Source organism: Cimex lectularius, unplaced genomic scaffold (assembly GCF_000648675.2).
Source record: "Cimex lectularius strain Harlan isolate CLEC.00 unplaced genomic scaffold, Clec_2.1 scaffold174, whole genome shotgun sequence".
Taxonomy (NCBI): Eukaryota; Metazoa; Arthropoda; class Insecta; order Hemiptera; family Cimicidae; genus Cimex; species Cimex lectularius.
Genome location: NW_019392881.1, coordinates 1,161,717 through 1,186,062, shown reverse-complemented (window position 1 = coordinate 1,186,062; position 24,346 = coordinate 1,161,717). Strand labels below are relative to the sequence as shown.

General features: G+C 35.2%; 1 protein-coding gene and 1 long non-coding RNA gene across 4 annotated transcripts in view; one reads left to right on the top strand and one right to left on the bottom strand.

Annotated features, from left to right (window-relative positions):
* Positions 1-769: 769 nt before the first annotated feature.
* LOC106665029 (solute carrier organic anion transporter family member 5A1) overlaps positions 770-24,346 on the top strand; it is a 31,937-nt gene continuing 8,360 nt past the window's right edge. Inside the window, exons 1-9 of one of the 2 annotated variants that reach the window (XM_014391174.2) lie at positions 770-839; positions 10,755-10,999; positions 17,260-17,481; positions 17,550-17,750; positions 17,816-17,956; positions 19,772-19,927; positions 19,980-20,144; positions 20,199-20,394; positions 20,457-20,598. In XM_014391174.2, the coding sequence (XP_014246660.1) occupies positions 790-839; positions 10,755-10,999; positions 17,260-17,481; positions 17,550-17,750; positions 17,816-17,956; positions 19,772-19,927; positions 19,980-20,144; positions 20,199-20,394; positions 20,457-20,598 (1,518 nt within the window). In that variant the 5' untranslated portion in view covers positions 770-789. Of the gene's footprint in view, positions 840-10,622; positions 10,694-10,754; positions 11,000-17,259; positions 17,482-17,549; positions 17,751-17,815; positions 17,957-19,771; positions 19,928-19,979; positions 20,145-20,198; positions 20,395-20,456; positions 20,599-24,346 lie in introns of those variants that run through there. The other variant, XM_014391175.2, reaches the window with a different exon arrangement.
* LOC112127692 overlaps positions 21,403-24,346 on the bottom strand; it is a 31,299-nt gene continuing 28,355 nt past the window's right edge. For both annotated transcript variants that reach the window (XR_002910688.1, XR_002910687.1), the window contains 2 exons: positions 23,115-23,927; positions 21,403-22,443 (listed from right to left, as the gene is read on the bottom strand). This is a non-coding gene — a long non-coding RNA (uncharacterized LOC112127692). The remainder of the gene's footprint in view (positions 22,444-23,114; positions 23,928-24,346) is intronic.

The following is a 24,346-nucleotide window of genomic DNA, read 5'->3' as shown; positions in this document are numbered from 1 at the left end:
AAAACATCAATATTTCACTGACACTGTGAACACGAAACACAAGAATGACATATTTACATAGAAAACAAACATTTTGAATGAGTACAAATACTTTGATTGAGTCTAAAATTTCTACCATTGTATAAATTCATTTGTTCACATCCTACATGTATTTGTATAATTTAAACAATGCGTATAAATCCCAGGCCCTGAATATGATCTCAATAAAGATCGAACGTTGACACGATAAAAAAATGTTTTTTTTTAAACTTACGTCATACCAGACCGCATCTCACGATCGCCAAGTAATCATTAACTAACGGACACTAAACACAACACACATTGTTATTAAAAACCACTTGGACAGGCCATATTGAATTTCTTTCTTGGAAGAATAAAAACCTGAATAAAATTTCACTATTTCCCACCAAGAAACAAAATGTATTATCTACTTTCTTTATCTTCCTTCTCCATTTTTATTAATTTCTCCGTTAACGAAATCTGTTTGAAACTCATATTTCATCACTATAATTTTTTATTAAATGTAGTAGGCATTATTTCTACAGAGTCAATTTTCTACTGCAATTGCCTTTATATTTTCTGCCGGTAGAAAACTTGATCCCCGTAGTTTTATAAATATAAGATTAATTATTGTTAGAGTGTTTAATAATGAAAAACCAAACAAAGCAAAACAACGAGCTATGTTCAGTTCTTATTATTGCCATGGTCAAGATTATCCCCCTCTTCGCACATACGATTTGATCCCGTCCAAAAGATCGAGAGTCTGGAGTGGGCAGATCGAGGAGTGAGATGGCTTTGTCGTCGAGAATAGGCGTTTACTGCTCACCGATTCGTCACACGTGAGTAAAAGATACAAAAAAGTAAATAAATAAAAGCGTTAAAGTAAATAATAAAAAAAGTCCCAGATTTCATACACGAATGATTAAATTAAACTGAAAAGATGTTTGTATCGTTTGAGAAAATTCGAAATATTTCTTTCACAATAGGCTAAATAAAATAAAATTTATCAATGTTGATTCATTAAATAGATATCTTCCTATAATTCTTGAATATTAATTTAAACCAAAGGGTTGAGTGGGATGATGACACAATAACAAATCCACGAGCCCTGAGTGGCCATTTCCCCTCGGCCGTATGACCTCGTCAACTCCGTCACTGTCCCAACTATAAAACTGTTATTCGTATTTCTCAAGAAAGAAATGGAAAATTTTATCAAAGATATTGAACAGACAGTCGAAAAAATTAATGAACCTTACTTCGGAAAAAGCCAAAATTGTTTTCATCGCAGAAAGTTTGAGTAGTAGATCAAAAACAAACAGCATTATACTTTAAATGTAATTCTATTTTTTTCTAGAATTATTTTATTACATACTAATACATAGAACATGCAACAATGTTAAGCTTTTATTTATGAAAAGTCAAATTTCTATTCGTATTAATTAAAATCAATATTTAACATAAAATAATTTATATATTTATTTAAATTGATATTTTTCTTCCGATGATTGTTTTTGTTGAATAAAATACAAAAGCTGGTATTTATGATTTACATGCGTGTAAAAACTTTCCCACTTCATTTCAATAATCAAATTAAATAATGAAAGAAACAGTGAAAACCAACAATGCTCACCTATCTTTTGAACTGCCCGTTTTATCGTGAGGCGGAGAAGGTCTATCCAATTTGCCCGTGTATCCTTGAATCCCCTATTACCACCCAATTTACCACAATATAACAAAGATGAGTATTTTAACAATGGCCACGTGCAAAAATCTTTTGCTTCGAAATTTCTCCGTCCATGAGACCGACGTGTGAAATTATTTTCCTTTGAAAACCCCAAAGGTTGAAAATATATTGGGTTGAACGGAAAGTAAGGGCTTTTTTTATATCCTGATTATATTTTGCTTGACGATTTTGATGATCGGCCTGTCGTATTGTTAATTTATTGATCGTTTTTCCATCCTTTAAAAACGGTCGAGTAAAGATTAGAAAAATCAAGACGGAAATAGATTTTTATATATTTTATCATTTTAAATAATTAACGGTAAATGTAGGTAGAACGACGAAGTCCGTCTGCAACAAATTTTGCCGCGTCACTGACAAAATATTCACTTTAGAATTGCACTTTTGTTGAAATTAGCCGCTTACTTCTTACAAGTCTGAATTAATGGATTTATTATCTTTATTCTATCTCATATTTAGCATGTTCTTCTGTGGGTTAAGCACATACTTAAAAGTTCATTTGCTAGATACTTGCTGGTGATGACCTTTAACATCAAATTAACACGGATTTATTAAATTGTTTATTATGTGTGTGGTGTTTAGTGACCGTTAATTAATGATTATTTGGAAATCGTGAGATGCGGTCTGGAGAGACGTAGGGTTTAGAAAAACTTTTCTTTATCGTGCCAACGTTTCGATCTTTATTGAGATCATCTTCAGGGCCTGGGACTTATAAACATTGTTTAAATTATACAAATACATGTAGGATGTGAAAAAAATGAATTTATGCAATGCTATATTTTACACTCAATCAAAGTATTTGTACTCACTCAAAGTGTTTGTTTTCTGTGTAATTTGATTTAGCCTAAAATTTCTAGCATTGTATAAATTAACTTGTTTCACATTCTACATGTATTTGTATAATTTAAACAAGGTTTACAAATCCCAGGCTCTGAAGATGATCTCAATAACGATCGAAACGCCACGATAAAGAAAATGATTTTCTAAAACCTGTCACACTAGACCGCATCTTACTATCTCCAACTAATTTTTATAAACTATTTCGTTAGTTTATAGCTCTTAACGGTGCAACATTTAGATAATATAGTTAATATTTCAAATAGTCAAAACAATGATTTTATTTGTCCGATCTTTTCCCAAGTCCGGATCGTTTACAAACGGTGAAGAAATCATCTGTTAAAAAAATCTGCTGTAATGTGTTTGCAATAAAATTGGTTAAAAACTCAGTGCAAAATTAAACAACGTTGGCTAAACCTTTCAAAATTATGATAGCATTAGCAATAAAAGCTAAAAAGAAGAAGATTAAAAATTTCAAATATAACAACAGAGACCTCATGTGTGTGAGTGGATTTTCCCTGCTCGGCATTTGGGATCAATAAACTTTAAATCAATGTTTTTCTATCATTATCTTCATATTAATTAAACACATTTGTATACACTTTCGTGAGATAGTACACAGCCTACATCCTTTATAACGAACTCTTCCTGAAAACGAAACTGTGAACACTACAATAATCGCTAAAAACAGTGCCATGTGATGTACCAATTGTTTCCCTCGATGGAATACTATTCAAACAAATAAATATTATAAATAATGGCTGCTTTGTTGTAATTTCAAGATAACAAGAGGAAATGTTTGTGTTTGCAATAATGCAAATTTTAAAAAATGAGCCAATCATTTCAAATTATCTATAAAGTTAATAAGCAGTAAAAGCTTTTAAGACGACATATATAATACCTGTACTGACGTGGCAAAATCTTGTAATATTACGTTTTTAATGTTTACACTTCAATTTTTTGTAGTAGTCTTGTAGTCAGCACATTGAATGTACAGGCCACAAGAAAAGAGGTCGTTTAAATTTATTTTAACTTTTTGTAAATCCGAAACAAAAAATGTGCATTTCTTCTTGGATTACTGGATTGTTAATCGTTCTTTTCATTGTGGCACCTTGAGAAAGACTAAATATACATTATATTTAGTAGTCTATTGTCCAAATTACTTCTTTCAATTACTTAATCTTTTTATGTAAGGTTTTGGTTGAAAGGAAAAATTTAGTGTCACGAGCGGGATTCGAACACACAACCTTCGGCTAAATACGTCGCTGTCTCAACAATTGAGCTATCGTGACTTCGATCCACTCGGACACCAATTCCCCATTTCAATCTACAACATTTCGAATTTTGAAAAATGGGAAAATTCGAATGGTTGTAGGTTGAGGTGAGGAGTTGGTGTCCGTGTGGATCGAAGTCAGGGTAGCTCAAGAGGTTAGAGCAGCATTGAGTCGAAGGTCGTGGGTTCGAATCCCCCTGGTCACACTAACTTTTTCATTTCAACCAATACCTTACATAAAGATGTATGAACTATGTTTCAAAGAAGAAGAAAAACAACTATTTTTCCATTTTGAGAATGTGAAACTCCATTGTTATTAGGATGAATAATCTCATTTTTAATGAGAAAAAGCATCATCTGTTCATTACGTACAATCGACCTTCTTATTGGCCACCGATCCAAAAATCTGATTGTAATTAAGCAACTTGTTAAATAAATTAAATAAATAGACACTCGATAATTTATTACACTGTCTGACTAAAACTATTAATGAAGTAATCGATTGCCAATTGCCAACGGAAAATTTAAATACACTTTTCTGCAAATTAATTAATTTAAATTAATCTAAGTTTATGCCACCCGAATTATATAATTATCGAAAACTCAACGATTAAACGATGTTATATAACAAGATCATCTCAATTTTGTCCATTATTGAAACAATCTGGTAAAGACTTGATGGGTAATATACAACTATTTAAATTACTGATTAACTGATAAACTTAATTCTGCGACTGTTGCTGCTTCCTACAAAGTCGAAATAGTTTCATAATAATCGTTTTTTTTTAAAAGAATTTTGACAATTAAAACAGATCGAAGAAACTGTTGAAAATATTCAACAAAGCAGATTTTTGTACAAATTTTTCCCGTCATCTCCAAATATACATTTTTGAGGTAGTTAAAAGAAATTGTGTGTGTATGTGTCCGTGTGGTTTTTTTCAAGCTTTCGTACTACTTACTACTACTACTATTTATTTTTTATTGTTACTAAAAATAATGCAACTAATTGTTTTTTCCTAATGTTCAGAACTTGAAAAAACAGTGGATGGAATCTTTCACCCGAAGTAGCTACATGCAACAATGCGGGGTGAACATCAAATCCAAGAAAAGAAATAAACAATATGAAATGATAAATATATTTCTGTTTTCTCTTATAAAACATCCTGTATTTGATAAATTGTACCTGGGTCGCTAGAATATCCGCAGGACGGTTGCTGAATTTTCATCTAGACATTGAATCAGATAGATATAAAAGTGGTCACTTATCGTGTTCTTCAAAGATGGCGGAACAAGTGAACTTCCTTCTATACAAAAGAAATTAAATTTTTATAATTAAACTCTAATTTCACCCAGGAAATAGCAAAAAACGATCGATAAAATATTTATTTAGAAATCGTGAGATGCGGTCTGGTGTGATGTAGGTTTCAGCAAAACAATTTCTTTATCGTGCCAACGTTTCGATCTTTATTGAGATCATCTTCAGGGCCTGGGATTTACAAACATTTTTTACATATTGCAATTACATTTTGGATGTGGAAAAGTGAATTTATTCAATGGAAAATATATTTTATATATTCAATCAAAGTATTTCTACTCACTCAAAGTGTTTGTCTTCTGTGTAATTGTGCCATTCTTGCGTGTCGTGTCGAGAGTGCCAGTGAGATTTTGCTATTTTGTGTTTATATACGTTGGATTTTGAAAGGGTGGGGAAGGATGTCGGTATAGAAAAGACATCCTTCACTACCCCTTCAAAATCCAACGTATATAAACACAAAGTAGCAAAATTTTTGTTATATATTTGCAGGACTAGTATTAATTAAAGGATTGGGTTGTTATTTGTTAAATAAATTTATTGTTTAAAACCTCAACCTGGCGACATCCTCCTTTTATTGTATAGGTACGTTGTTGGCGGTATATTGAATACACCACAGACGCACCGAAGTAGGTTAGGTTCTGTGCTTACGTAATGTAAGGGGCTTAAATCCCTACTTGTACTTTACAATAAAATAAATAATTGGGGGTGAGACATTCCTTTGAGTCGTTATTTCTTTTAATTGAGCATACTGTATGGAAGGTTTCCTTTCTGTATGAATGCATTTTTTAAGTGTTTGGGTGTGTGGGTTTGTCGCGGTATTTAGAATATATCACAGACCAACCAAAGTAGGTTAGTTGTTACATGTTTATAGGGTGATTTGGGATGAGACACTGTCGTAATATCGAATACCCAAGCTTGAAAGGTTATGTTTTGTATTTATTAGCGCGAATGAGTGAACTCAGTAGAATATCGAGTAGATATCCTAACTACCAGCATACATACAATTAGGTATATGAATGTGTATGTTAGAAAAAAAACCGGCCGTTAAAACAAAATTGGTACATGTCTTTTTGTCGCAATTAGATTAAGATAAAAGAAATGTGTCACGGGCAACCAACCCCAGGGTCGTTTTATACACGTAACAAACTCTCCAAAACAAAGGATCAATTTGGGTTGGATATAAATTTGGACAAATTTCTGCAAAAAAAAATCATTTGGTTAAATTGGAAATAAATTCTACAAACTGCTTCATGAGAACGGAGAGTTATTGCCTATTGTACCCGACAAAAATTGCTAAATTTGGACTGAGCAATCCACTCTTTTCATCATCAGTTTCTCTTGTAAATTAACAACAGTATACTGTTATATGTAAAATTGCATTGAAAGAATATTAACATAGTAAATATATTAATCCATATATGTATTTAGTAGTGATAATTGACCTATTAATGATTTAATTATACTTTTTATCTAACGTCTTGGTTGAGATAAAAAAGGCTACAAGAGCGGGATAGAAGTCACTATAGTTCAAGTGGTCAGAGCAGCGGCATATTTAGCTAAAGATCGTGGGGTCGAATCCCGCTCGTGACACTGGCTTTTTGTCTCAACCAAGACCTAAGATAGAAAGTATAATTCATTTAAATATACAATATACTTAGAATTTATTATAGTTGATTTGTTATATTTTTAACGTTTACACTTCAATTTTTTGTAGTGGTCTTTTTTTAAAGTTCATTTTTCATCAAACTGAATGTACGGGTCACATAAGGAGATCCGGCGGGCACCCGGCATATCAGCGCCCTGAAACCGGATAAATCGGAAGCTGAGACCCCGGGGGATTAAGCAGACCTACCATCGGTTCTCTCCAACCTTTCAATCTATTTTGAGTAGCATAGTGTTATTTTTCCCTTTCCTTTATTCTTTCTTTTTATTTGTTACAAAAGGGGGGAGAAATTACATTTTTTAAGTAAAAATTATACCGTTAGCGTAGTTTTTAAAATAATTTATTTTATTTATTGCTATCAGTACAAAATATACACTGAGCAAATACTTTAGTTACATACTAATCTGACAGTTCTGTCAGACCAGGAGGCAGTGAGGAGAGAAACCCACCAGTTTTGGAACTCTCTTTTATTTAATTGGGTGGGTTAAGACAGAAGGTCACGAGGCCATTGTCGTTTTAAACGGCGTAGAGGATGAAAGGGTGAGACGTTGAGGAAATAGTTAGAGCTAGTGAGTTAGGGTGGAAGGATAGATCAGAGAAGAAATTGAATTAAAAGATTTTTATGGATGGTTTGATGGGCAACAGAAGGGAACATTGAGCAATTCGTCGGAGAACTTCAGATTGAAAAGATTGAATTAGTTGAATATTGGATGATTTGCCCGAGCCCCACAGTTCGACTCCGTAGGTCCAAATAGGTATTACGTGTTTTTTTGTAAACGGTTAGTTACTAATTTATGCATAGTGTTGACTTTGGTCCAAGGTGTTTGCGTAGACTATCTTTTTTAAGTTCTTGCCGTTTTAATCTTGAATGTGGGTTCCATGTAAATAAAGCCCAAGGTAGCAGGCTTGGTTCGATGGTGGTACTTGTTGTTAATGTGCACTGGTGACGTTTGCGCGTAAACACAACTTGTTAGCTGTTTTGTTCATTTAACCTGATCCGCCATATATTGCAACAATCGGTAATAAGGTTTGGATGTTGTTGGTTTGCTTATGTCGCTTGATAGGATTGGAGTGTGTTGGTAAGATTGCGGTGTCGTCGCGTAGGTTGTGAGCTGTGTATCTGGATATGTGGATATATCAGCAGTGTGGATGGTGTAGAGGACTGGGCTTAGGATACTTCCTTGTTGAATGCCAGCTTTTATTGGTCTGATGTGTGAAAAATCGGTGCTGGTTCTCACTTTAAACCATCGATACGAGAGGAAAGATTTCGGGATAAATAATATAGGCATGAGGGAGGATATGGTTTAACTTATAAAGGATGCCGGGGTACCATACTCGGTAAATGCTTCCGTAACGCCCAGAAATACGTTGACACGCAACGTAATACATACCACACAGCGTACTGGACTCGGTAACCGGCTCAAGGTACACGCGTGGCCTTCAAGTGTTTAACTCCGACCCAAGTAGTACAAATATTTTTTGTCTCCCTCTATAATTTTAATAATTGGACTATCCATAAAAAACAATATATTTAATGGTAATTATTGTTCAGATTAACTGTTAAAGTTAACCGTTACCCCTTAAATTTCAAAGGTGAATATTGTCTACAATAAAAATTCAAACAAGGTTAAACGTCATAATGGTTAAAATTTACAATCGTCCTTCTTCTTATCTTATGACCACAGTTTGAATTGAAAAAATACATCCTATAGATGTGACTGTTTAAAGTTGCTTTATTATAAGACAAATTATTAATTAGGTCGGAAAAATAAAAACTTACATAAGGCAAAGCTTTCTTTTTCCTTTCTTGTAAGTATTCCTTTTTTGCTTGATTTACTTATTTTCTTGGTTTTCATTATTATCCTTGTTTTACTTTATCAACTCTTGTTCGATTCTGTTTATTTTTGTCGCCCCATTTTTTTAAAGAGAACGACTGTCGCCCAATATTTCATTTTTGTATATATGTATATATATTCATACTTTTATTTATTTCCCCTCCTCGTCTCCACCGAGTAGCTGGCAGCACAGGTATACCCTGGACGAATTTGGGGGCGTAACACATTGTTTTAAAAATAAATGAATCATGCTTTGATTTTTTTTAATGTTATGTATTATTAAATCCATTATATTTAGTGGTCTATTGACCAAATTACTTCTTGCAATTAGTTAATCTTTTTATGTAAGGTTTTGGTCGAAAAGAAAAAGCTAGTGTCACGTGCGGGATTCGAACCCACGACCTTCGGCTCAATACGCCGCTTCTGTATCACTTGAGCTATCGTGACTTATTTATTGTATTCCTAGGACAAGACACATTTTTACAATTAATTAAGGTTTTTAGTCGAGATAAAAAAGTCAATGGCACGAGCGGGATTCGAACCCACGATCTTCGGCTAGATACGCCGCTGCTCTACCACTTGTCGTGGTAGGGTTGAGATGGGAAGTTGGTGTCCGAGTGGATCGAGGTCACAATAGCTCAAGTGGTAGAGCAGCGGCATATCTAGCCGAAGATCGTGGGTTCGAATCCCGCTCGTACCTGATTTTTTTATCTCAACTAAAAACCTTAATTAATTGTGATATATTAATTGGTCAAGCGGACCACGAAATCAGTGAATTTAACACATTTTTACCTTCGTCATCATGGTACAAAAATTTAAATTGTCTAAATATCCTATTGTAGCAACGTTTAATTTTTTTAGAAATAACAACTCTTAACTCCCTTTTTACCTGGAAAACCGAAATGTTGATTTTTCCTAATAAATGACTATTATTTAAAGTCTTTTTTTGGTGATGTAAGTTGTATAATTGAATATTTTTGGAGAAAAGATATTAAAAATGATAATTTTAATAATATAACTTCCTATAGAATACAATACAGTTAGTGATGATTATTGTTTAGACGAACTGACAAAGTGAACCATTTCTCCCTTAAATGTGAAAGGTGAATTTTGTCAAAAGTAAAAATTCACACAAGGTTAAACGTTACAATAGATAAAATTTACAATCGTGATTTTTTGTTATAAGAGTTTAAATTACAACAGATACGCCCTTTAGATGTGTCTGTTTCATTTAACCACCTTTTTTTCACCTTATGACTTTGCATATTAGCTAAGGAACTCGATGAGACACATGCTATTTTTTTTTCTCTTTTAAGAGCCACGATGGGAATCGAACCCACAACCCCGGTGTCTACAGACTAAGGCATTAAGGCACTACTTACACGGGATACTAAAATTTGGAACGACTGGGATACTCGTAAATTAAAAGACGCGTGTATAAGTAGGTACCGCCACTCAGCCGGATATATTACAGTAATGGAGACTTGACAACGGCACTACTCGGAGACTACAAGACCGACATGCTGGTCTCCTAGTAGCTTAGGTGTTACTACACCGTAGTACGATGAGTGAAGCGTTTAATTTGAAGTTTGTGGGTGAAGTGGAGAAATGTTCAATGTTACATAATGTTTTCAGTACGTGTCCTTTCTCATTCTGTAGAATGCAAGGAATTTTGAATCTGATTACTGCAATGTTTTGCAGCAACAAATAGTCTACAATTTATGTTTCGTTCTATATACGGGTGTAACCAAAATCTTCTCACTGTCCTCTTTCTGCGGCAGTGATAATAATACTGGATAATAATATCATCATCACTATTAGAATACTGATGGAAACTAGCAACTTCAGTAGTGGTCGTGTGAGCGTAACGGACGACCAGAGTCTCGAGCCTCCAAGTCTCTGAATCTCAGATTCCGAGTATCCTAGATTTGAGTACCCCCGTGTGAGTAGAGCCTAAGAGCCGAGAGTATATCATGCTAACGAATCGGTTACCGCAGACCCCCACCTCCTTTACTATTTGCGAGATAAGGTCCTATTATAAAGTTGTCCGTACTTTTTGACCTCTGATTTGCCATTATGCCTGTCAACAGCTATGACTCCACCGCGGAGGAAAAGATGATCGGCGAGGCCAACAAGGGACAATCGCCTCTCACCAACGACACCACCTGCGGGGTCGGCTGCTTCAAAGGGAAGCTTCTGCAGAGGTTCGCAAACAAAAAAGCCTATGTCTTCCTCTACGGCCTCCTCGGCTGCGTACTCTCCGCAGCATACTCTTACTTCAACGGGACAATAACGACACTGGAAAAACGGTTTAGGATACCGACAAAAACGACAGGTACAATTATAAATTCCATTGTCCACATCATAACAGGATAAAAGGTTTTAAAAGTAAATGGAAAATTTGTAAAATCCTATGAAAATATATAAGCATTTGATTGATGAAAACCATTTTACTTTTTTTTAAACGTAAGAATTAAATTGCTCAGTAATTTAATATTTTAGTTTATAGTTAGTTAATAGTTATCAGTATTCAAAGTGATGAACAAACCACATAGCAAAAATCTAAATACACATTATATCGTTATTAGTTTGAAAAACCTTCAATTTAAGTTATTTTTCAAAATTGCAATTTTGAAAGTGTAAAATTTGTAACAAGCTATTCAGGTATTCAAGGTGTTCAAGCTCAAATAAATAAATCGCCTTTGGGTCTGGCCATCCGCTATTAAAAAGCTAAGTTGCTAAGTACTTTCTCTCTTTTTTTTTTAAATTTAATGAATTTGTTTAGATTTTCTGAACGATTGTCTAAGAGTGTAACTGTCCGGAATGGCAGAAGGAGATAAACCAAACAATATAACTTGAGAAGTCCATGACCTGTCAGCCTGTAATAGATATTTTTATTTCTTTGTCTCTAAGTTTTGACTAGTATTTTCATCAAAAGACCTACAATAATAATTAATATTATTCTTATGTCTTTTACAACTACTTTTGGTCACAGATTATACTGTACTAGATCTGAGCTGACTCTTACCGGAAAGAAACTATTTTCCTATAAAGATTTATTCTTAGAAAAGTGAGGTATTATTATAAATAATAAATTATTAAAATTTTATGGGAGTTTGGTTTTTTGTTTTGCTCGGATTTATTAATTTTACAGCATAGGGTTTGCTAATCCACTGTGAGCGAGACGCTCTGGATTTCTATTATTGAAAATACCATCCCTGATCAGTAATATTGTTTGTAAAGGCTAGTGCATATTCGTGGGCAAAATCGCGCAACCCGTTTCTACAGGCAAAGTTTTGCGATTGTCAGACAAATTGGGAACAAATTATTTGTTCTGCAACTACCTGTGTACAAAAATGGCAAGTCTATGGACCCCCAGCTCGGATGGAAAACGAAACACATTGATCAACATTTCGTTATTGCTAATCTCACAGAAGCTGGAATGGCTCCTCTGAATCTTGTTTCTTTCTTGCATACTTACTTTATTTTCAACCATAAGTAGCAAATTTACAAAAACCGTGGTAGTTAGCTGGGTGAAATTTCTGAAACCTGAACTTTCTTCTAATTTTAATTTTTACAGAACAATCCAAATGTAGAGTTGTCTGCTAAAACATTCCTTGATCACCATAGTTTACGATTAATTTTCTAATTAATTAATTAAATTTAAAATTTTCCTTTTTAGATCAAAAATTAAAATTGCACAAGCAGCCAAGCAGCAGGCCGTCGTCATGTTATCACGAGTACTAAACTGCGCAAAAATGAATAGGGATATTTTTAAGTTTACTCTTATTCTATTAATTTTAACTCAGTTAACCGATATACTCTTATAAGTTGGATAAAACAAAATAAACTATACAAACAAAAACAAAAAAATTGTTAATCCTCATTTTTAATAACGGATTTACTTAAGAACAGTATACATGAAGATTACTCATTTTCTACACACCTTTTCTTGTTTTTTCTCCCTTTTTATCCAATTGTATTCTCATTAACCATGGAAGGACATCATATTGAACCAGAAGTTCGCCATATTATTGTGAGAATGAGTCGTCGAGGTCACGGGCAAGTGGATATCGCACAGGCAGTTAGCGATTCTCAGAGATGGTACTCCGGGCAATAGCCAGACCGAGAAACTGGAAGTACCATTGGGAGGCCTGGTAGTGGATCCCAGAGCATTATGACGCTTAGGGAGAAAAGAAATACTATCACTGCTGCAAGAAAGAACCCTTTCCATACTGCCAGCAATATCCTAAATGAAGTACAAGATGTTTTAGCAAGGCGTTTATCCAACACAAACAAACAATTCGTTTATAACAGTATCTGATTGTTGATTTCAAATCCGCAGATGTTTCTGCATACATGTGCAGAGTTGAGCCTATCACTCTCGCAGTGCACCAGTAATTTCAGTTTGTAATTTACATTAAATTACCGGCAGGACTCCTGAATCACCCACCGTGGTTGGGCTCGGGGCACTGCAAACAGGTCATATGTCATTTCAGCCCAATCACTTCCTAAAAAAACACCACACTCTCACTAAATGAGTATCTATTGATTTATATGTGTACGTTTTAGTATGAAAGCTGTATAACCCGGGCTTTGCCCAGGGGGATAATGTAAAGTTTTATTTTAAACATTATTTTGAATGTACATATTGCAATATTTCATAATACAGCCAAATCATTGCATTTAATACTGAACAATGAGAAACTTACAAAACATTAGAAAACTGATCATATGGAACATCACAACCTCACATTTTATAAAATTCCGTGTGTTAATAAATACAATTGGCAAAACAATAGCACTACGTATCACATTTAATTTAAACTGACCGAGTTTAAAAAGATAGTTCCTACTCACAGTAAGTTGTTTTGCGACAATCCGGTTTTCGAGCCCTTTAGCTCATCATCAGTTGAAGGGCTCCTACAAACACGTCTCTCGACATGAATTGCAGATGTGAGCCCCTTATGTCAAATAAATAATAATTTACGTAATTCATAATTGTTTATGTATACATACCTGTAAAAAAATCGGTTTTTGTAGTATTTATCTTTGTACACTAAATGAACGCTGGAAGTACTTTTCTCAATTCTGATGGTTTACGAACATTCTGGATCAAGGTATGGTGTTGAAGAAGAAAGCAAACTTAGTTGCTACTGCCAAGATTTCGACCTTTTATAAGGTCATCATCAGGGCAAAATAACCTTAAATTTTCTACAGATTCACAGTTTTTTACAGGCGATCTCAAATTTCCTTGAATTCCTTTTGATTCAGTCCTTACATTGTTAAATAATTGGCTGAGTGGAACGGTCGTCGGTCAGACCAGATGCCGGTAGTTTGTTCTCCTGTCTACTTCACTGCTGCCTATAGTAAAGATACAACGTGAAATTTGTGTTATAATGTATCAATAGGTTTGCAACTAAAAACGATGCAGTAATTTTTGCGACTATAGAGTGTTAGGACAGTTTTTGTATTGACTGTTAGCGCCTCCATATCGGTATTTGAAAGACGCGGGAAACGTTCTCATTAGAGAAAACATATGTGAAAACGGACAATAGAAAATGGACCACAAATTCTTGAAAACTCTCTTTTTGTAAACCCTGACGGCTTTTTCAATTCAATTTCCTTAGGGCTAAGTTTCTATTTAAATTTTTCTTTTTTCAAATACTATTTTTTCATTTTTAAGGTCGAATTTTTTTTAAATCTCTGTCCAACACTTTTTGCTTTAAGTAGGCAGTTTTATTTTCTTGGACCTACAATATAAAAATAATGTTATTATTGGTTTCATAAACGATTATTTGAAGATAGTGAGATGAGGTCTAGTGAGAAGTAGGTTAGAAAAACAGTTTCTTTATCTTGCTAATGTTTCGATCTTTATTGAGGTCATCTTCAGGGCCTGGGATTTATAAACATTGTTTCAATTATGGAAATTCGTATAAGATATTAATATGAATTTATACAATGTTGTACAAAAATAGAAATTTTAGGTTTAATCAAAGTATTTGAACTCACGCACGTACTCCACACCAGACCGCTTCTCACGATCTTAAAATAATCATTAACATCTAACACTGGACCTATTATATCAAGCAATGTTATCTAGCCGATTCTAACAAATCATTTTTCTCGATCTAACACGACTTAACAGAGTTAAAAAGGTTAACATACAGATCGAGAATACCCCTATTATCGAAATCTACTGTTAGGTCAAATTTTCCAATTATACTTACATGATTTATTATTTTTTAATGGTTAGGGAAAACCTTCATAAATCAGTGCAGTTTATTAAGCACTGACGACGAATATGTCGATTTTGACATTTGTAATATCAAAAGATACATAATTGTTCCTGTTTAGCTAGGGAGATATTGCCAAATTATTATTGTTTTATGATTAACTTTTTTTGTCAAAATGTTGATGATAAATTAAGAATAGGAAAAGGCATAGAGTAGACTCAGATTTAAGTTTCAAAACTCCTGGGGATCCTCTTAACTATTTTCAGAAATATTTTCCCGTTAAACACAATTGAGCAATTAACCATCATGGTTTCATTACTGATTCGTAAGCAACTTTAATATTCAAGTAAATATATCTAGTGGAGCTCCTTTAAAAGAAATTCAATTATATACCACATTACGAATTTCAACCAAATTTTGCGGCTAAAACAATTTAGCCATTAATTATAAATATAAAGCCAATATAAACAAAATATAAATATAAACAAAAAGCCATTAATATAAAAAACCATTTAGCAATTAATCACCAACAATTTTGCTGTTCATTAATGAAGCTTAATAGCCAAGAGAACATATCTATTGGATTGTACACTATCGATTTTGAATTGATGATAGATCAAGGCTTAAATAATCAATGATCGTGCCAAGTTTGATTCCATTAATTTGATAAATACGAAGATTTTAAGATGTTTTGGAGATATCCTCCTGCCTGACCCTTCTAGAGCCTTTTTTTTTTAATTCTAATTCAAATATACTTGGAGATGTTCATTGGCTTTGCCGTTGGAATGATCCATTATAGCAACTATAGCTCTAAATTGAGTAGTGTTGCAGTCAAAGAGAGTTTGGCCATTTTAGTAGAGAAACAGCAAATTTACAGTATTTGACCATCATAAATTCATAATAGCCAGCTCTGACTCATTATGAGGTAATAGTTATCAAGCTTCATCATCACGTAACAATCAAATATTAAAGTTGGGGGTGGTGCGTTTCACTCATACACGTTTTCGGCTTCTCGTCATTTTCACTGATGAACTCGGAATGACACTTCACACATTTTGAACTACTCTGATCAATTCCCTGGGTTCGTCTTATTTCCGAGTCCTTTGCGGAAGATGTTGATAACGAAACGCCTTGAGTGAAAAATAAACAGCGAGACTAGACGGACCCAATTTAGTGATCAGTGTTATAGTTCAACTAGAAAAGTCGTTTTTCAATATTAGAATTCCCAAGATTGTTTCTAGGCCCTAACACTTAGCCAAGCCAAGGTTTAGATTCAATTTGATGCTAATATGATTCCATGAAGACTTTTGTGTTTCATGTATGTGCTTCAACCCCAAGACCGAGCTGACGGTAAACCTAGGCAAGTATGCTACCGTTTTCTAGTCTGAAATCATAGCGATCAAACAATGTGCCAGAAAAATAAGCCTCATGCGAGGCGAAGGCAAAGAGTGTTTGAAAATGCATGGAGGCCCTGACGGAAGTCCGCGACACTAATGACCTGACCCTGGCATGGGTCCCTGGACATTCGGGGCATAGAGGCAACGAAAAGGTCGACATGCTGGCCGAAAAGGGGAGCGAAATGGATTCTATGGGCCCAAAACCCTACTGCGGCCTAGCAGCCTGCCACAAAAGAGAATACATCTTCAAATGGATCCTTAATGTGGCCAAAACCTGCTGGAACAATACCACAGGTATGAGGCACGCGAAGAGATTAATACAAGGACCATCCGCAAAACTTACAAAAGAACTGCTGGAAGGCAACCGCAACCGAACCAGGATTCTGGCAGGATTCCTGTCGGGACACTGCCACTTAAGAAAGCACATGCATCGGATAGGAGTATAGACAGAAGAAACACTGTCCGTCCAGATACTGCCAAGATGAGGAGAAGACCGCAGAACACATTTTATATTTCTGTCAAGGTCTATGTAGGTGCAGGTTCTTGCAACTAGGACAAGAAAAACCACAAGCAAGATCCTACACCAAGGAACCGCTGGCAAAGCTGTGGCGGCTAGTTAATAGCCTGATGCTGGCGGAGTACAATAGATCTATTTAGGTCGAGGTGCAGTAGGCCTTGTGGCCGCCTCTCTTATCCCTGTCCCTACCCCCATGCGCTTCAAACTATAGATTTAATAATTGTGAATAGATGTCCATCATTTTGACCTTTTAAATTATTCATAATCCTGATGAAAGGGGTGGTTGGGAATGGTTAGGGAGTTTTCGTCGAAAGCTCTATGAATTTGTTTCTAATAGGCACCATCCCTGGTCGTTTTAGTACATATACAAGATTCCATTTCAGTTTCCCTTGGAAAAAAAATTCACTGTTCAACCGTACAATATATGACTGTTAATTTTTGACAGGTGTGATAACCGTTGGAAATGATATCAGCACCCTATTTGTATCCATGGTGCTTAGTTATTACGCTGGAAAGGGCCACCGGCCTAGGTGGATAGCCGTCGGAGTCTACACAATAGTCCTGTTCTGCATAATGAACGCCCTTCCGCATTTTCTCTACGGGCCGGGCGAGGACGCCCTCGGCCTCACTGAGGAGTACGGACGCCTTGACAATAAGACTGACTTGGGTAAACGATTCTCTTCCCCCGCAGGCCCGATTCAAATCAAACTAATGTCGTTGTGTCGGATGTGATAGACAGGCATAACCGACAAACACTCTGCCAAAAAGAAGAATCTGCCGTCAAGTGCGACACAGGAGACGCAGGAAACATCGCTCCCCAGCTCATTCTCTTCATGGCGCAGCTCATCTCTGGGATCGGTGGTTCTCTCTACTTTACACTGGGCGTTTCTTACATGGACGACAACATCAAAAGATCGAAAACCCCTGCTCTAGTCAGTAAGTTCAAACAAATATGCAACATTATTTTATATAATTGTTCATCTTTTTCTTTTTTCTGTAAGGTTTTTCCTACTTCATTAGAATGTTGGGTCCAGCTTTCGGATATGCCCTTGCCTCCCTTTGTCTCAAATTTTATATTTCGCCCTCGCTAACTCCAAAAATCGACAATCAAGATCCCAGATGGCTCGGAGCTTGGTGGGTAGGTAAGTTATTATTTTTGTATTTTTTGTATTTTCAATTTTATGCATAACACTTGATTTACTCGATAGTTATACACTAAAAGTTATAGATGATGTTATTTTCTATGAACATCATATGGAACCAAAATATCATATTGGTCCGGATCCGTCTGTGCCATTAATGGTTTGAACAGAACTCTTGCTAATGATATTGATGAAGATTACTACGATGTGAGGGTTTGGTGGTGCCACAGCATTGAGGCTTATTGTACTTTTCTTAGTTCCTTAGTTTAGTTCAGCTGACTCGATTGTTATGTTAAGAAGGAGGAGGTGATGTCCTACATACAACCAAGTTATACTTATTTATATATTATTGTGTTTTTATATTTTATTACTGTGTCCGTTGTGTTACCTTATAAGAATTGATGTGAAACATTGAGTCAAAAGCTATTTCATGGTCAATGAATATATTCTATGTGTACAGATTCCAACGGCATGCATGATTCACTTTTTGTTGCACCACCACCATCATACTCCATTGGCAAAACAAATAGTAAACTACGATAATAAAATATTCTTATATTAAAACCCTTTCCATTGTATTTTTGGAAGTATTTTACAAACAGAAAAAATAATAAAAATTAAGTTCAGTTATTGAAGAGCTACAAACGGCGATTACTGACTGTTGCGATAAAATTTCGCGCAATTTTCAAATCACTACGAAAAATATAGGAAAAACTACATATTATTTTCTTTTGTGTTTTTTTTAGTAACATGGACATTTTTTAGACTAATGGTTATTTGGAGGTCGTTTGAGAAAAACATTTTCTTTATCGTGTCAACGCTTCGATCTTTATTGAGATCATCTTCAGACAAGAATGGCACATCCACACGGAAAACTAACACTTTGAATCCTGAAGATGATCTCAATAAAGATCGAAACATTGGCACGATAAAGAAAATGTTTTTCTAAAACCTACATCACACCAGACCGCACCTCATGACCTCAAAATAATCATCAAGTAACGGTCACGAAAAACCACACATTTTTTAACTAATTTTTTTTTTTTTTGGGGGGGGGTATTTCTTAAAAAGAAAACCAAGAACAATTCCATGTAGACATCTACCATCTTGGTCATGCGGCTTGACGATGTAAAATGATCATATATCTTCTAAAAGAAACTGTATAAAGAAACATTTAATAATTTTAAAAAATTCTGACGATGGGTGTAAATTCCCGAACGTCCAAATAAATCCATATATGCATTTAGTAGTCATAATTGACCGTATTAATTATATTCATTATTTATAATTTTAATCTAACATCTTAGTTGAGATGAAAAAGCAAGTGCCACGAGGGGGAGTCAAACCTACGACCTTCGGCTTATTATTGAGCGGAAGGTCGTGGGTTCGAATCCCCCGCTCCTGACACTCGCTTTTCACCTCAACAAAGACATTACATATTATAATTTAATATAGTACAATTAATCTAAATAAATGTTTAAATAAGTAATTAATTTACTTTTTTTAAAACCACATTTTTTAAACAAAAACCAAAAAATATTATTTTCATTTTTTTAAATCCAATAAAGGCTATATTTATTTACTTATGAAATTGTTTAGTTTTTTAATGTATCAGGGATCATACAAAAGTAAAAAGAATCTGGGCACGTTATGTATGAACAAATAAGACAAATTTCAAAAACACTTCTCCTTTTGATGGTTCATTTTTTTTTTTTTTTTTTATTGTTGTACTTTACAAGACATTAAGTTAAACAGTTTATAAGAAATGAAAAACGTTAATGGATAAATAAAGTGAAGAGAATTCGCATGTTTTAGGCTGGCTCCTTTTGGCCGCAATAATGTTCGTTTCGGCATCACTTCTCGGTCTGTTTCCCAAAACACTGCCCAGAGCTGCAATAAGGAAGGCACAGGAGCGAGCATTCAAAGGAAAAGACGCCGACGAAGCTCACGAGCTTCCAGCTTCTTTCCAAGGTCCTTTACTCTTCTCATCTAAGAACAAACTTCTAAATCATAAATATTTCAGATATGATCATCACGTTCAAAAGGCTTGTCACAAACCCAACCCTAATGTGTAACAATTTCGCCTCGATCTTCTACTTCATGGGCTATATGCCCTATTGGATATTCATGCCAAAATACATAGAAACAATGTACAAACAGTCAGCTTCAAGCGCGAGTCTCATCACTGGTATGTTCACAACGGAAAAGCTCTAGTATTTTATTAAAACGACAAGCTTTCCAGGAACGGTCGGGCTGGTTTTCTCAGCGTGTGGGATTTTGATAAGTGGGCTTGTCATAACGAAATTCAGGCCCAAGGCCCGTTCTCTGGCCCTTTGGAACGTCATCGTCGGCGCCATATCCGTCCTAGGTCTGATCTCCTACGCCTTCCTTGGTTGTTACACTGCAGACCCACAAGGAGTCACCCGAGGGGTCGGCGAGTACGTTTTTAAAATTCATATATCAAAATGTGAAAATCGTGATGTTTTTTAAATGATTTCAGTTCGACTTCTATTCAGCAATGTTCTGCTGATTGTTACTGTGATTACGTCAAGTACACCCCGGTCTGCGCCCACGGGGAATCGTTCATCTCCCCCTGTCACGCCGGATGCAGGAACGTCCAAATTTTAAACAACGGCTCTAAAGTAAGCGAAACCACTTTTCACCACATAGACAAATTTAGAATTTTTTTAAAATTTTATCGATGAATTTTTTTGTTAGAGTGACAAATAGTGCTTTTAATTTTTTAATTGTAGTTACAACTTATTGAGGAATTCATATGTATTTAGCAATCACAATCAATCATATTAACTATTTTAATCAATTATACTTTCAATCTAAGGTCTTGGTTGAGATGAAAAAGCAAGTGACACGAGCGGGTTTCGAACCCACGACCTTAGCCTTAATATTGAGCCAAAGGTGACACTTGCTTTTTCATCTCAACCAAGACCTTAGATTGAAACTATAATTGATTATTGAGGAATATTTACATTCCCTGATTACATTCTTCCTAAAGCTTTTTTACCTCCTGATGTTCATTCTACCATTACCAAATTTAAAATCAAATAACGCTCCAAAAATTCTCCAAAACCATCCGAAAAAGGCTAACATGTTCATAATAAATCTATTTAATTCTAACTTCGTACAACTTACTTCTCTACAGCTTGAAAACATTTGTGTTCCGAATGTTTGCTAAACAACCAACATAATTTGCTAAGGTTTTTTAGTTGAGATAAAAAATTCAGTGTCACGAGCGGGATTCGAACCCACGACCTTCGGCTAGATATGCCGCTGCTCTACCACTTGAGCTATCGTTAATTCGATCCACTCGGACACTAACTTTCCATCTCAACCCCATTTTTTGAATTTTCCCTCCTTTTTGCCATTTATCTCAATTAAAAATCCTTAATTAATTGAAAGATATTAATTGGTCCAGCGGACCACGAAAATTAGTGAATTTAACAATTTGCTACTTCATATATAAAAGATTCTATTGAAAAAATTCTTCCAATCCTAAATTCTGCTAATTTAATCCTTGAGTATCAATTTGATTTTCGCAACTGCCACTCAAGTTTTCAATAGTGTCATCGCGTGGTAGACATTATGTCTTCCTCCCTTAAAATGGTACAGTACTGTGGGTCCATTCTTGACGGTAGCCAATTGATTGATCTTGAGCATGAGGGGTCCTTCCTTCCTCTTATTATCTAAAACTGCGCAGTTATCACATTGGCCGATTTTTCCAAGTCATCGAAGACAATTTTCTCTTTGCATATTTCCTTATCCATGTTGGCGTTCCTCAGGGTAGCGCTCTGGCCCCCACACTATACCTGGTGTACACAACTGACGTTCCATTACATCCTCATACCACCTCATTCACATTGCAGACGGTGGAGCAATTCTATCATTTCACTTGTCATTTCCACTTGAAACCTCCAACAACTCCCACACTACTAGAGTCTTAGTGTGAAAAGAAAATAATAAAATTTAACACAGTCAAATTCACATATATTACCTTCGCTCTCGGTAAAACCATCTCCCCTCACATCTACTTAAGTAATATTCCTCTCCCAACTGCAGACAAGGTCATCTCGGACTGGTCATCTACCAATGCTTGACGAATCCTTCCACATGAGTGAAACGTCAGCAAGTTCTGCCACGATACAGAGCTCGTGCACGACATCTTGACAAACGTTCGGATTTATCTATCAAAAATAAAATGCTCCTTTACCACACCAAAGTCAAGCCGATATGAACTTACTGACTGGAAGTGTGGGATTCAGCCAAACATTCCATCTGCCGTTTTCAAACTTACCAATTCTGTCTTAATCCTACGAAAAATTTGTATGTTTTCTTCAAATAAAATCCGTTCCCGTTACGGAAAATTTCACGATACCCTCCCAACCTCCGAAAATCAGCATATCCAAAAACTCGTATCCCGACGAATTCCCTCTACCAATCCTCACCGAGTGAAGAGACGATGGCCGCGAAATCTACGAGAAAATGATGTCACATGTTTTAATTAAATACACATTTCAACATCATTGGAATATCGAACGGTTCAGTTTTATAAATTTGCCAAATTGTATTCTTCATCTTCTTAACAGTTTACATCACATTCACATACTAAAAAAAATATCATTATATGGAAAACAACCAAATATTGATACAAGTTGAAAACAATTCAGACTTCCCTATCTGACACTTCCATATTTATCACAGTTCAAACAAAATTGTAAACATTTATTCACTTTGATTTCAATTGTTCTAATATTTAACTTCACATTTATGTTATTCATTACTAAATATGCTAAATTTTAAATTTATAAGTTCACCTTGGCCACTGCAGTCTTACTCCCCACTGTACACCCAGCAACAAGAAACTGCCAACTTTCACTCAAGACAGTCCAGACATGGACAACGGACTGACATAGAATACTCACACAAGACTTAACAAACTGCTTAACAGAAAACGTAGATAACTACTAAGAACTTAAAGACCGAAATCTGATCCGTTAAAACTCAAGTAAGTATATAGAAGAAATTATTGCAACAACTTTAGACGTAAGTAGTGGAATTGTGTAGTTCAGCCAAGCCAATTCATCCTAACCCTACTGCCCAAGCCTTATATACACTTTTTCATTCTGAGAACACACTATCTTACCTTAAACGATGATGACCTCGAGACCTCTTCGCCCCTTCTTAATCCAATCGTATTGAGTACCAGCTTTGGTTGATTACCCTAAACCTGTCCTCTGGGTGGGTGTAGCGCTGAGGATAACGTACATATTTGTAATATGTGTTTTGATACGAACAGGTTACAATTTCTTTTACAATTAAAAATAAATTCAAATTAAATGTAAGATGTTATGTTTGGGGTGTGTCTGCACGTGCCGTGTTGAGTTATACTAATCTTCCTCAGATACCCATTCAGTCTGCAGTGTCTTGGTAAGAATCATGTCATGATTCAAGTTTTTTCCTGCTTCCTTTCAAGAATTCTGTTGTTTCTCTCCTTTCAAAATTTGCTAGAAGGTTCTTGGATTTTTTATGTCCAATGAGTGAATTCCACTGTTTCTTCATTTTCATTTTGTCTTTTTTTCTAAGATATTCATCGATAGTTAACGCCCTATGCCACAAAGGGGTCGGGATCTATCAGCGGTATAGCAGTCTTTGCTTGAAATTACCGAATTGAAGTTGCCGTATATTCTCACATGTCCTTCTTGGCTATTTGACAGCTCTCAATTGCACGGAGTCTGCCTGGAAGAGCTGGTGTATTTTCCCATGGGTTCTAAGTACTGGTTTCAGAATACTCCTGCTCCTCCCGTACCTTGTACCAGCAAATGGTGTCGTTATCAACGGAAGGGCTTTTCTCTCTTTCCCAAGCCTATTTGGTACTTAGATTTGTTTGGTAATTTTCCTTGAATCCAAACATCCTGTTCATGTCGTCTCTTCGAGCCGTGACTATCAACATAATTGGCTGAAAACAACAAAAAGATATAATATTTATTTTAATTGAACACATTCCTATCTGAATCACTCTTATCATTACAATTCAAACAAGATTGTTAACATTATAAAATGCGCATTGTTGGACTGTTTTCCTTAACTTATTTATTATCTGAAAAGGCCATCAAAGCCAAATCGGGAAGTACATACAAACAAAAAACGGGGAACAAGGCTAACCCAAAGTTTATCATCAAGAATAAATAAAATCGTAATTTTTCCTGAATGAATACGCTGTTTGTATATTTCTTGCCTCTAATAAGACCGTCTACCGAAATAGAAAAATTTATTTTCCAGTTCTACATGCACAATTTAAAATTTGTTTCTTTATTTTATTTTGTATCATTCGACAGTATTATTCCCTTCACTCATTAACCTACATGCTTATCTTAT